Consider the following 14245-nt stretch of genomic DNA (forward strand, 5'->3'; position numbering starts at 1 on the left):
ACATAAGCATATAAAATAACAAATACACCCTCGCTCATCACATGAACATGTTGATTAATTCAATCCTTATTTTATTCTATCTTCTATATAACAAATCATCAAATCCAAATTAACATATTCATTTTTAATATCGCACCTAGCAAGTTGTAGATTCCAAATTCAAAAATAAATACTAATACAAGAGTTGTATTTTTTTTTTTTGTTTGTGGGTTTGAAGTTTCAAAACCAAACCCACGAGACCACGATGTTCCACGCTAAACAAGAGTAAACATAGCTTAGGTTAGAATTATTCTTCTCAACTTTATATATTTTGTTGGCACCATTATTCTCCCAAAACTTTAGTTCCCGAATTCATAAAGGATTACCCTTATGTAAAAATTACCCCACATAAAAGGGTGGACCATCAATGATTCTCGTCCATCTCCAATCTCCAATCTCCAATCTCCATTAGTACTCCACTCCACAACCAAGAAATAAGGGCATATAGTCCTATTAGGACTCCTCCCACAAGCCAGGCTGAGCAAAAGCAACAGCCATCAGCAGCCTCTAACGCGTGTCTTTTTCTTCCTCTCTCTCCTCTCCGACATAAAACAGAAAACACAACGAAACTTACTTACCATACCCATTGTCGGTCCAACCCCAGATCCACATAAACTTCTTATTCCTCCATTAATCGACTCTACAGATCTCTTTCTCTCTCCTCCAAAACTGTTACTTACTCATTGCACTTTCATACTAATCCTCCATTAACTAACAGATAATGGATGTTAGGAAGCGAAAACGGTTACTTAAAACTCCATTATCTTTAACACAGTATTTCTCAGCTAGATATCTCATGCTATGTTTCTGTTGCTTTCTTTTCTTAATCTTCATATCCAGAGGTTTCAATTTCGGATCGGGGTCTTTTCGCCCCGCTCCGATTGTCCCGAAAATCTCAATTTTAGCTACTTCAATCAGCAATTCAGTTGAGGATCTTTCTACCCACCAGAAAGTTGAGAGTGGGGCAAGTATTAGTCATAGTAATAGCAGTAATAATAATAATAGCAACAATAGTACTGGTGATGGTGATGGTGATGGTGATGGCGATGGCTCTTTGACGGGGTACAGCATAGAGAGCAGAGTATTGTTCAATGATCATGTGTTGATGATTCTATCAGCCAACAGCAAGTCCCCACATCTGCAACTTGCAGAGAGAATTGACTGTCTTTACCACAGAGAATTGGGTGGTAATAGTTCTGTGGAGGGTGGGGAGGAGAGAGAAGAAACCGTCTCCTATCCGATATTGTCTTCGGATGATTATGGGATTGGACGGTGGATAGTTCGGTGCCCAATGCCACCAGCGAATTATTCGGCAGTGGTGGGGTTGCAGATGCGACAAGAAGACACGGGAGGAAATGAGTGGGCGGTGGGGAAGGAAGAGAATCAGAGAGTTCAATTATGGGATATGGTGGCATATGAGGCGGCGTTTGATGGGGAAGATATAGCTGTTGTTTTTGTGAAGGGTTTGCAGCTCAAGTCAGACAGAGAATCAGACCCACATCCATTTAGGTGTCAATTTAGGAAGAAGGGTGAGGATTATGCACTTACCACAAAAGCAATCACAGCAGCACAGGAGGTGATCAGGTGCCCTTTGCCTCCTGAACTGAAGGCAAATCCATGGAATGATGAGGAAGTCCGAATTACAGTTGAGATGACTACCAAAGTACCTGGAAGGTCCCATTTGACAGGTATCCCACGCCAACTAGTACCATCAATAGCAAAATTGTATAAGAGTAATAACAAGAATAACAGAAAAAGTAGTAGTCATAAATATAAGCTGTGTGCTTGTACTATGGTTTGGAATCAAGCTGCATTTATTAGGGAGTGGGTAATGTACCATGCTTGGCTTGGGGTTGAAAGGTGGTTTGTTTATGATAATAATAGTGATGATGGATTAAAGGAGGTGATCGATGGGCTTAATGAAGAGAATTATAACGTGACTAAGCACGCTTGGCCGTGGGTTAAGTCTCAGGAGGCAGGGTTCTCACACTGTGTGTTAAGGGCGAGGGATCAGTGTAAATGGGTTGCATTCTTTGATGTTGATGAGTTCTTTAACTTCCCACCTCCGAAACCCAGGCAAAACTCAAGCATCATTTATCGGGGACCAAACGCACTTCAGGCTGTTGTGGGGAATGTTTCCTCGCGATCAGTGGGTGAACTTCGAACAGACTGTCATAACTTTGGACCTTCAGGGCTGAAGAAAAGCCCAAAGGAGGGATTGATATTAGGGTATACCTGCCGGCTTAAGAGCACTGAGAGACACAAGTCGATAGTAAGGCCTGATGCTGTTGATGATAGTCTCCTAAATCAAGTTCATCATTTTAAGCTGAAAAAGGAGTTCAGACGGGTGAATTTTCGTCGGGCTGTGATTAACCACTACAAGTACCAAGTTTGGGATAATTTTAAAGCAAAATTCTACAGACGGGTTTCCACATATGTTGCCGATTGGCAAGAAAATCAGAATGAAAATTCTAGAGATAGAGCACCTGGGTTGGGGACAGAAGCCATCGAACCACCCAATTGGCACCTGAGATTCTGTGAGGTTTGGGATACCAGGTTAAGGGACTTTGTTATGACAAACCTGGCTGATCATAATACAGGGTTGCTTCCATGGCAGAGGTCTGCTTAATGATCAAGATTGAGGTATCTGCAGCTCATCAACACTTGTAAAACATGAAACCACAAATTTTTTCCCCCTTTTATTAAAACTATTTCTTGTGCATCTTTTGTAGAAAAGCCACATATTAGCTACAATTTTTACCTAGGTGAATTAGAGAGACAAACAAATACCTCTCTTTTTCTTTTTCTCAAGGTTTTTTTTTTCTTCCTCACCTGCTCATGTATGTACTCAAATTTACTGGATTCATTTGTTATACAATGCAAAGCCTTTTGAGTCCTAGAGAATGATTCATTTATCTTCTGAATTTCGTCGAATCTTAATAACAGTAAACTGTTTTGACTTTTAACCATTGCTAATTGCACTCCTGATATCTAGCAGTTAAAAACATAGTTCTCCTTGGATTGGTGACTTTGCTAGTTCAGTTACAAGTGTACATGAAGAAGACTACTTTCTGACACAGATACTAGACATGGGAATCACTTCACTATTCCTATTTCCCATCTGATACATATATGTGGGAAAACTCGAGTAAATTTATCAAACATAAATCAATGCAAACATCAAGACAAAACTTTCTAAAAAGGAATCGATATAACATCATACTTGGAAGTGGCTCTGTACTGGAGAAATAAAACAGTGTGGAAGACCACGTACACGAGATTCAGAAACTTATATAAAGTGGTAATGTACAAAGAATATTGGATGAACAATATGATTCAGGTCCTTTATTTTTGAGACAAGTACTGTTACTGACAAACACAGACATTACAGCATAATGTACTAGAAACTTTCAGTTTAGTCAAGAACATCTGGGATAGCAAAGTTGTTATCTTGCTCTTTACACGAGTTGATGAAAATGGAGGTAGCCAGTTGAGCATTGAGAAAGCAGACAACGGATCCACATCCCCTACTTTCATGTCAAAATCCTATCTAGACCAACTTAAAATTTGGCAAACTTCCTACATTAGTTTTGCAGAAATTAAGAGCTACAGCACACTGGCATTTCATTTGTTTCTGTTAATTCTGTACTTGCACACTAATGATAAGGACCTCCTTCGTCCAACATGTCTACAACTTCCGAATTTATGTGCAAAGTGGAAGTTTGAGGGTTGAAGTTCCAGCAATGTTGAAGGTTGCGTTCAGAACATGCAAACTAAACACACTATTGATCCCTCTGATCTTCTCATATGGAAACACATAATTATTGAGATGAACCAAAGTCCCATAAAGTGCATATTGTACACGCCTAGACATGCTCCCAAAAGGAAAGAAATAATGAAAATTAGTTTATGGCAGATGTTTGTTTGGGGTCTTTCTATCTCAGAGACATCCCTTGATGTGCTTTGAGCCGTCTAATGAAAAATTACCTTTTCTTATGAGCTTCAGTGACTATCATCTGTAATAAATATCAGAATCATCACAGATTTGCATTATCGACCTGTATCCCGAGTCAGCAGTGTGTTGCTAGTCACTGACTTTGTCAATGTAGCGTCCAGCTTGTCACCAATCAAAGATATCCATGCCTACAACCAGCAAGAGGGACTGTTGACTTGAGGATATTATAAATTTATTATACTATCAGCTGGAAGCAAGATTAAAATACCAATAACAAATGTCAAGTTATCAACTACAATTGACAGGGACAAATAAAGCATTATTAACATTGAATGATCGCTTGGGCATATTGTAAATGTGAGTTGGATGGTGACAAGGAGTAGAGAATTGCAATCATCACAACAGTTTATAAGCTAAATGCCATATGAATGAATATAGCCTCCAAAATTAGCAACTGCTATATCAGTAATTTGAAAGGAAAAACCAGACAGTAGTTGAGCTGTAAAATAAAGAAAAGATAATTCATATGATAAGTTCTGCAACACTCAATCCCATGAACTGAACATCAGGAATTATCCTAAGATGTTACGTGTTCAAAATAGTTTAAAAGAAAAGATTGACAAGAAATCACCTACGTAGCTATGAACTTGCACATGACAAGACATAGTCCAAGTGAAATTCATTTAATATAAATATGTGGAAACCTAACCACCACTTGAAAGTTGAAACCACAACTTTTGCATAGATCATCCACTTTCTACCACTAATCCAATTTGATAATTGGTGTATCTCAAAAGCAAAGATAATGGCAAAAGGATGCCATGTGAGCTAATAGGAAAAAGAAAAAGAGCAGAAACCAGAAAGATGAAGCCTAATTCTACCAAAGGCGATCTCCTTCCTTCCAAAACCCATCCTCCAGAATGCCCTCTCAAATTCACCATCAGCCTCATCACCCAACATGACGTCACTAGCCCTCCCTACCGCTTCATTTTAGCCGTTGCCAGCAAACTAACTCGAGATTTCTGATGATGCACACAAAAGCCCCATTATCAACACACTAGATGTACGAATGCTTATGAAAAAGACATTCATGTATAACATGATCTAGTAACTACTAGTTCTTATGTCTACTGGTCATGAATTTGCCTTGTTGAAATCACTTCCTCCTCTCTACACCATCCATAGTTGTTGTCTTCTTCAGTCTGACACTTGTTATTTTTATTTTAAATTTGTAGCCCGTGCCAAGGAAGGAAGTTTTAAGGAATTTTTGCCCCCGATTTAACATATTGTTTCAACCCATAGTAGTGGAAGTATATATAACTGGAACATTGAAATTCCATCCACATAAGAAACATGTCCAAAAAGATGACCACAAATATAACGCCTCCTCCGTCTAGGACAACCACAAATGCTCACTATTGGTGAAAGATGACCCAAAACCACTTCCGAGAGGGAACTTAAGCTTTTCTCTATTCTCTTTAAAATATTAAGTTTGGGGAAAATAAGTTTGAATTAAGGCTACTAAGTTTGCTTCACAACTAACAATAAGTTCGAATAATGGGATTCACATCAAAAGAACATAGTAAAATATACTCAGAGATGCATGCAGTCACCATCATCTGTGTCAAGCTTCCTGTAACAGCCACTTAGTAACAATTCTGCTGTTTGTTTCTACCCTATACATGTCAAGCTGTCCAAACACTAACTAATGATTCTCCCATTTGCAAGCTTGTGGATGGTCTAATGTACCCTGTTGCTTTCTCATATTCGAAGTAGAACACCGACAAGAACCTTAATGAGAGCTTGTATCATAAGAATGCATACCTGGTCAGCAGTGGAAAAGCCCCTTATTGTGTCACCACCAATAACTGCAATTCCCTTGTCTCCCAGAGGCTGCAGGATGACAGCCTGTTCAGCTGAAACAGTTAGATAGAATTCGTTCCCAAAGAAAATATCTTGAATACAGACTAACCAATTAGGACATACTAGCGTCCTTTACAGTCAATGTAAGATGTATCTAAGCAGGGTGAAAAACAACATGATTGCAACGCAATATTAGCATAGCAACCAGATCTCACCAATAGCTTAATCAGAAAACATTATGATAATCGTTTATAGCCCAGATGCCAAGGCACAACAAATCTTCTCAGGCATGAGGGAAGATGAAATCCACCACTTGACAACATCTAATGTCAATCAGCAGTGAATAAATTTATCCATCAAGAGCTTATTAGATTTTACGAATTTGATATGAAGAATTGTGAATTTTGCATAGCAATTGTCCAGCATTTGAGAAATTATTGCTTTGGGTAAATCAACTTCTTTTGTTACAATGATAAACCAAAAATAGTATCAACAGAGAAGTTGCTCATTTCTACAGGCATGTTTTATTTTATGATTAGCTGGTTCAATGCCAGAGAAAGAGAAAGAGAGAGTGAGAGAGAGAATATTAGACATGCAATTGGAAAGGGAAAAGAAAGTTAGAAAAATTGTAGCAAGATGGAAAGAAAAGGACAGTTAGAAAAAATTGTAGCAAGAAAAGATGGAAAGAGAGAAAGAGTGCCAAGAAAGTCTAGGTGCAAGTGGAAGGATCAAAGGGAGTAATGATATCAATTGAAATAGCAACGCATTTGGTGTTGAGACCATGGTTAAAAAAAATAGGTTTTGATCTAAGGTCATGGCATTAAAACAAGGTCCTTCGATTCTGTAATTATCGTTTTGTAATGGATCTGAACTCGCCATTCCAGAAATTGCCTGTTCCATTATGTGCGAGTTGAAATCGCGTGGCAAGTCTGTCGACCCAACCCGAGACAGAACCTGTTAAAAGTGGATTTTTGACACTCCATTGTATCCAAACCCAAATAACCCAGAAATCCTTGGGTCAAAACCGACCTAGATTGTCTTTGAACCAACCAACCCGAAAACCCGACCTAGCTATTTGACTCGTCTGATATAGACTAATAACCATAGTCGTTACGGACGATGCGGTGGAAACAAACATGATTCTAATCGTGGCATTATGTAAGCGCATTTCATAGAACGACAAGTTCAGAATCTGATTACCGCCATTAATTAGGATATAAACGACTTCTGATTCCATGCTTCTTTGTTGTCGAGCACTGTTGGCAGAGTAATAGATTTAGCTTTGGAAGCATAGAGGATTCTTATGCCTTTTTTCTTTGTCTTTCTATGATTTATCATTAGAGATTATGGTGGTGAATTGGTGATTGCACTGAGTATGATGGACACCACATCATAGATATATTACTTAATTTTTGGATCAAAATTGTATATTTTTAATAATTCTCTTCATCATGTCTTGTGTTAGGAATCACATATTGACGGATTTGTATGTGACAATGGATTTTCAGGTCACTAAGATGAGATAGGACAACCAAAGTCAACATCTTTCAGAAAGAATGTAGTTAGAGACTAGAGTTGCCTTTTCATATCACACTAGTCAGCTTAAGAAATCAAGGAAACAAAATCACTAGATTTCATACTCCTTTGCTTATCCTACACTCCCAATGGAACAATCTTACTATAAACCTTTCTCTTATGCATTCCATGTAGTTATGTCTCCAATAGAGGAAGCCCTTCGTTCTAAAGTTGCAGAAACTTCTTGCGCTGCTCACATATTCTTTAGAGAAATCTGTTAGATTGCTAAGTTTCAATTCTTTGATTGTGTCAGGCACACTAAGTAGACGCTCTGGAAACTGTTTAACATACATCTAAAATTTCTTCAAACTAGGTATTATGCTTCGGTAGGTGGTCAAAAAGAAATTACTTCAAACTTCATATTACCTACTACTGCATTTGCGTATAATGCTCACACTTTTACTTCTAGGTCCCCCAATAAGAGTGCGCTTGAGTATGTCCATGAATCCATGGTATGAGACCACAACTTCCTATACATATTGTACCATTGCTAAATGCTAATTGACTCCCAACCCACTGACTTGCTGAAACATTTGCACAACACATTCATGTTTTGGAATGCCAATGTTTGATGGAAATTGCACTAAGTAATGCAAAATATAAACTAGCTGCTAAACTGTACCTGATGAAGTTAATGGTTTGTCAAGGTGATGGTCTGAATTTGTGTTGAGCTTGAACTCTTATTCTGATTTGTTCGACTTAGCTAGGAGCTATCTAATAACCCTATTTTCAAAACCATGACTTCAAATCTTATTGAGGAACTGTTGATTAAGCTCTATTCTTCTCAGCTTATTCTGAGGACTTAATTTAGTTTGGTGAACTTATTTTTGCAGAAGTAAACTTATTGCTAAACTTTACTTACATTTGTTGAGCTTAGCTTATTTTTATTTTCTCTAGACTTACCTAATTAGCTAAATTGAATATTCTTCACCAAGTTGAACTTTTTTGATGAATGGAACTTTCATTTTGCTAAAGTCAACTTATCTTCGCTGAAATAAGTCAAGAAGAACATGCTATGTTCTTTTCACCTTATGATCACTTATGAATATTAAAATCATACCACATTAGATCTTAACATACAAAATAGAACGTATTCCCGTCTATCTACCACCAAACATGTAAATATTCAAATTGTTAATAATAATGAAATTGAGTGAAAATATATATAGAGAGTAATTTAGCAAGATTTCACATGACAATCACTTTTCCCAAAGAGATTAAAAAACCAAACCAGACCATACACATTATTAATTTCAGGCTACATCACTTTTTTTCAAGTGAAGAGAACAAAGCCTTAACCTGCAATTGTTACACATGGTTCTGCGATTTCCGCGATTTCAGTCAACAAGCTGCTTTGGATGCCCCTATTGTTCTTCGATGACAATAAAATTCTTTTTGATGATGATACTGTGGGTCTTATCTATTGGTTATGTCAATGCTATAGTGTACAGTGGAAAAGTCATCCTACATGGATGCACTTACTTGATAAGTATATTATTACTAACTCTCTTAAGGCCATATTCTTCTAGCCAGGGAGACATGATTGTGATTAGTTTCCTATCTGTTTTTAAATAACCTGACTTGGTAGGAACTAAAGTCTTAAGTCTTAACTCGGACGTACTTGTTATTAGTGCTTAGCTTCGAAAACACACCTTAAGATTGAGAATAAAAAATATAACGAATGCTTTATCTCCCCCTTTCTTGTCCCTGTGGCTGTTCCAGCCTTCCTCCGAATCCCTTCTCTCCCCTATAAGTCTTTCTGATTTTTCCTTCCCTGATATTTGATCTTCCAAACTAAGATGTGTGGCAGTTCAGTAAGATATTTCATTTACGTCCATCTTAACCCAAATTCTGAACAATGCCCATTAATTATTCCTCCAACTAAAGGCCAGAATCATAACCAGTTTTTCTACAGCATTTATCCTACTGATTGCGCGAGTAACAAATGCTGTGAATCAATAATTTCATATAAGAAGCTCAAATAAAATTCAGCTTGTTATACCCCCTGAACCTCCAAAGATATAAACACAAATAAACATACTAGAAAATTATTGTGCAGCAAAGACCAGAAAAATTGTATCATATCTCATCAGCGTCTCGTACTTTTGACAGATTAAATCCCTCAAAATGTAAGGGAACACCAAGCTGGAAACTCGTTCACACAAGACAATGTATATATTATCCTTCTCTATTCTTATACTTTTTCATGGTGGAACATGGTTTCTCCGGAGATAATTTTATCGATACAGGTCAAATCGGATTAACTTCTCCAAAACTAAACTCGCAGGGCAAAAGGTTTCTCCCCAGGATTCTGTTGTATTCTTCATGTCAACTTCCAAGTTTCTATTGTCCAACCTAACCTAAATTGATTAGCTCAAATGTAGCTTTAGTTAAATCCCACATTCATTATCCTACGAACTGCAACATCCATTAATGGGAACTGCGTCATATTATCCATGAAATTAGTAGATCAACTACCCTGTGCTTTCTATGTACCTGCTGGGAATCTTGCTACACATATTTAGTATTTCAAACCTATCTGAGAAGGACAGTTTGCTAGTCATGAGTCATGACTCATGATCATAATTCACAACTAATGCACAAGAATATTTGCACCAACAACATTCATACATAACCGATATCATCATTAACTAAAAAAAGAGAGCATACCTGTGTATTTGGTGGCAGAAAGGGCAGCTCGGACTTGCCCGGATACAGAGAGAGATTTGCCAAGTAGCTCTCTGCAGAAAGGAGTGAGATCAGTTACTTTCATTGTAAGTCAAGGTAGATTTAACCTTCTAAAAATTAAAGATACTAAGCAATCAGTATAACTATCATACGTGCTCCAGATTTCATAATGCCTCTATATAGTGTCCCTTTAATCAATTTCGCAGCATCTACAATCTCTGCTTCACCACCTATAGAGGATTCAGCTCCCACACCAATTTGACAGATACAACTGTCCTCAAAAATAATGACCAGGGATCTGCAGCATGTGACAGCTGAGAGAGATTGCCAGAACCTGCAGAGCCAATCCTGATTAAGCAACAAATCAAGGCCACCTACACTCTCAAAGTTTTTATCCACCATAACAAACTAGCGAGGATTAAACAGTTTATCGACATCATCTGAATTTCACTCAATGCAACAGCAAAGACGAAAAGATATTTCTATCAAGATTTTTTGCAGGTTTTTGAATGTACGATGTTTTTTGACAACTACAATGGAACAATATCTTCAAGAACACAAGAAAATCAAAGCCAATTGGAAGACCAGTAAAGATAAATGGTAGGAAATATTGCATAGATACAGAACCACTCCAACTCAGAAACAGCAAAATCAGGGAGGTTAGGAGATATCCAGCGACATTCCACACCTTCAGGATCCACCTGAAATGAAAGGAGAATGTTGAACTAGTTGTTATATGCAATTCAGGTAGTCCAATGAAACCCTCATTTCAAGAAAACATGACAAGAAAGGTATGCAAGTAAGGATCAGGTTTTGTTACATGAAAAGAAGTCCCAGACCTTAGAGATAGATTTGGGTCGAATTGACAACCATACAAGACCAGCTAAGATATTCGTAACAGCCAATCCAAGAGCTAGCAGATCAGCCCTTGATTGTGAACTGCATATGGACACATTTCATAAGAATACAATTTGGTCAGAAAACAAAGCATACAAGTTAGATTACATCCCAAATTAAAACATTCTTTCATCATCTCACATATCACAAATAACTAGCATCTTGCTTCAGAGTGCTACCCTCGTGTGACTCAAAGTGTCTCAGTTATAATTGGAGATGAGGTAAACAATGAGGGAAGGTTTTTACTACAGAATTAATGCAGACATTTTGACACGAATTTCCATATTAGAAAGTGAGATGTCCAGACTGGATGTATTATAAAAGGGAAAAGAGCAACGCCGTCAGTCTATATCCCTTGCAAACGAACCATCTTTATCAGCATTTCAGGAAGAAACAATTGACAGTTAACAACAAACTTGGTGTAGATGGAAGTCTCTATGACGTCAGTATCGCATGCCATCCATAAACAAAATATTCTTGTACATAGCAGATACTATACTTCCAACTATTCAATCAAACTAAGAGATGTACAAATGCAGATGAACAGAAAGATCTACAATATCTTGTCATATTAAAACCACCAGAATTTTATAAACCACCATAGCCTCTTCACAGTCTGGACATGCTCATTTTTGGAATTAAGATGGATGAAGAGGCACTCAAGCTTGGGAGTAAGTCGTCCAAAAATTCACTCTTATTTCATTTCTAGCATTAGTTTGTCCGTTTTCATCACTTCAAATAACATCTAAGACGAATGAATCCAATACGCACAACTTTCTAACCTAACTTACACCATTTTTAATAACCTTTGCAATACCAAAAGTCTCCAATTATCACCTATATTGCCAATCTTACAATTCACTGATTCTACCAATTAAAGCACAACATGCTTAATCCATGCAATCAGCAAACGTGAGCCGTGCAAATTTTACGCGATTATACGCCGTTTTCTCCCGTAACATATCTCAGGTGGAAATTGTAGTAGCGACAAGAAATCCAGTCAAAAATTGATCATCTCAATTTTACCAATTAAAGCAATAAAAAATCAAAACCTTGCAAAATGAATGAGATGAAAACCAAATCAAGCATCAAAAAGAAAATAGAAAGCTCAAAAGAACTAACCTACCGGCGTCGGCAACGGGAGCAATGCCAGAAACAGCACGATTGAGGAGTACGGCGAGGAGAGAGAAACCGCCGATATAAATCGGCAAACTTCGAGCTACATTGTCGTTGTTAGAGACCCAATCAGCGACAAAATTTCGCGTCGGTTTTGGTCCTTTGTATCCCTCCGACTACATTGGAGTGAGATGAAACAGCTTGAACTCCAAAAATTGTATAGAAAAAGAGGAGAGAGAATGGATTATACCTGGGAAGAGTTTGTGATTGAGGAGTTGATGATGAAGCGCGGGAAAGTAGGAGACGAAGAACGAAAGTGTCGGAGAGGTCGTTTGGGTATGCACCAAGTAGAAAAGGGGGAATGGTGGAGAATTCCCGCTTCCATGGTTGAAGTTTGTTATCGTACCGTACTACTTTGGAGTGTGTTTGTTGTTTCATACTTGGTACTTGGTACTTGGTACTTGGTACTTGGTAGTCAGTAGTCACTGCTCACTAGGGATGGCAATACAGTCCGAATCCGATCCTAGTCCGCTCCGATTCGAAAGAAAAAATCCGAGTTGACTCCGACAAAAAAGTAATCTGACTCCGACTCCGTTTAAAAAATCCGACTCCGAGTCGGAGGAGGGTCGGAGGAGGATCTCATAAAATAATCCGACATCCGAATCCGACTCCGACTTTGAGTCAATAATTTTTTTCTATTTTGTATGTATTTATGTATAATCTGATTCGACTTTCAGCCAATTGTATTTATAGGATTTTCACAGAAAAAATGATTGTTAAAATAATAGTATAATTAGATTATTGTACTATTAAGATTTCCATATGATGATTAGAATAATTGTAGGTTAAATATTGTATTATAGAAGACTATCTATTAAAAAAATTGGAAGAAAAATAAGTCGGATCAGGTTCGGAGTCGAATGTTAGGATTTTAAGTCGGATGTCCGGATTTTAAGTCGGGTCGGATCTCGGAGTCGGACGTCCGGGTTTTAAATCGGGTCGGATTCGGATTTTCAAAGTCGGATGTCGGAGTCGGACTCAGATTTAAAATCCGACTTTCTGTAGGGTCGGAGTCGGATTATGCATAATCCGGTCCAAGTCCGACCCGTTGCCATTCCTACTACTCACCCGAGGAATTCTCCAATTCGTAGATAGTGCATACGTCCGTATGTTGAGGAAGGTGCGTACATTTACATGGTTTATAGGTCAAATATATATAAATAACAAATCAAATGAACACATATTGATGGCTAACAAGCCAAATAAGCATATGTACATTAGCATTCTAAAAGTTTTTTGGAAGTAAATGAGTGACTAAACACGATAATATAGACAAAATTGAGTTTCAGATATTGGGTACCATTACCACAAAATTTTACCAATTAAATTGGATGGCATCCACATTAAGAAGCAATAATTGTAATAAAGTTTTCTCATGATTTTGTTTGTTATTGTTGTTGGTCAAATTTAGGTTGTATGATAGCATTGTGGTCATTAACCTTTCCGGAAGCGGTGTTTAGAAATCTACCCCGCCTCTCATCCGACCATAACCTGGTCCTTCTTACCCTTCAAAATAATGCCTAGGTCTACAGGGAAAAAAATTTCAAATTTGAGTCTTTTTGGCTTAATGACCCTTTATTTGATCCTTAGGTCAGAGATCATTGGGTCTTGTACCCATATGCTCTCCAATCCAAACTAAAAAACCTCAGCTCTGACATTCCATCTTAGACCAAAGAAAAGGGTGATATTTTTGTTAAAAAGAAAAGGCTCCAAGCCCGTAGTAAAAGAGCCCAAACTGCTTTCCAAAATGGCTCACACAACACGTACTTATTTGACCTTGATTCCTTTTTATCTAAACATTTAAATGAAATCTTGAACCAAGAAGAGGAATATTGGCATCCTAGGTCTAGAACTAACTGGATCCTAATATATAGGGACCGCAACATCCACTTTTTTCACTTGTCCACGATCTTTAGGAGAAAGGTCAATAAAACATTACTTCTTAAAGACGAAGTACGGAACAATATCTCAAACCCTAAGAATATTAAAGATCGCATCCATGGGCATTATGACTCTATCTTCTCATCTGAATCCACTTCTCCTTCCCCTGAT

General features: G+C 37.7%; 2 protein-coding genes across 3 annotated transcripts; one reads left to right on the plus strand and one right to left on the minus strand.

Moving 5' to 3' along the window:
- The first annotated feature begins 220 nt into the window (after nucleotides 1-220).
- LOC104898040 (glycosyltransferase family 92 protein At1g27200) lies at nucleotides 221-2963 on the plus strand. Its single transcript, XM_010685045.4, has one exon. It carries the CDS (start codon nucleotides 761-763, stop codon nucleotides 2666-2668), a length of 1908 nt encoding a protein of 635 aa, XP_010683347.1. The 5' UTR covers nucleotides 221-760; the 3' UTR covers nucleotides 2669-2963.
- LOC104898041 (hypothetical protein) lies at nucleotides 1504-12575 on the minus strand. 2 transcript variants are annotated; one of them, XR_790727.4, is made up of 9 exons: nucleotides 12384-12575; nucleotides 12140-12309; nucleotides 10960-11059; nucleotides 10748-10821; nucleotides 10273-10454; nucleotides 10103-10173; nucleotides 5819-5902; nucleotides 4027-4182; nucleotides 1504-3905 (listed from the first exon to the last, which is right to left on the minus strand). XR_790727.4 is itself a non-coding variant. In XM_010685046.4 (8 exons), exons 1-8 carry the CDS (start codon nucleotides 12516-12518, stop codon nucleotides 4090-4092), a joined length of 909 nt encoding a protein of 302 aa, XP_010683348.1. In that variant the 5' UTR covers nucleotides 12519-12575; the 3' UTR covers nucleotides 1504-4089. The 2 variants fall into 2 exon arrangements, 1 of the variants encoding a protein (XP_010683348.1); XM_010685046.4 differs by having other exon boundaries at nucleotides 1504-4182.
- Between the last annotated feature and the right edge of the window lie 1670 nt (nucleotides 12576-14245).

The sequence above is a fragment of the Beta vulgaris genome, chromosome 6 (assembly GCF_026745355.1).
Source record: "Beta vulgaris subsp. vulgaris cultivar EL10 chromosome 6, EL10.2, whole genome shotgun sequence".
In the NCBI taxonomy this organism is placed as follows: domain Eukaryota; kingdom Viridiplantae; phylum Streptophyta; class Magnoliopsida; order Caryophyllales; family Amaranthaceae; genus Beta; species Beta vulgaris.

Excerpts from the sequence above, each read along its gene's own strand:
- LOC104898040 (XM_010685045.4), top strand. The coding sequence starts at position 761 with ATGGATGTTAGGAAGCGAAAACGGTTACTTAAAACTCCATTATCTTTA.
- LOC104898041 (XM_010685046.4), bottom strand. The coding sequence starts at position 12,518 with ATGGAAGCGGGAATTCTCCACCATTCCCCCTTTTCTACTTGGTGCATA. Across the intron at positions 10,822-10,959 it reads GACCCAAATCTATCTCTAAG|GTGGATCCTGAAGGTGTGGA; the intron begins GTCTGGGACTTC and ends CTTTCATTTCAG. Across the intron at positions 10,174-10,272 it reads CATTATGAAATCTGGAGCAC|AGAGCTACTTGGCAAATCTC; the intron begins GTATGATAGTTA and ends TCCTTTCTGCAG.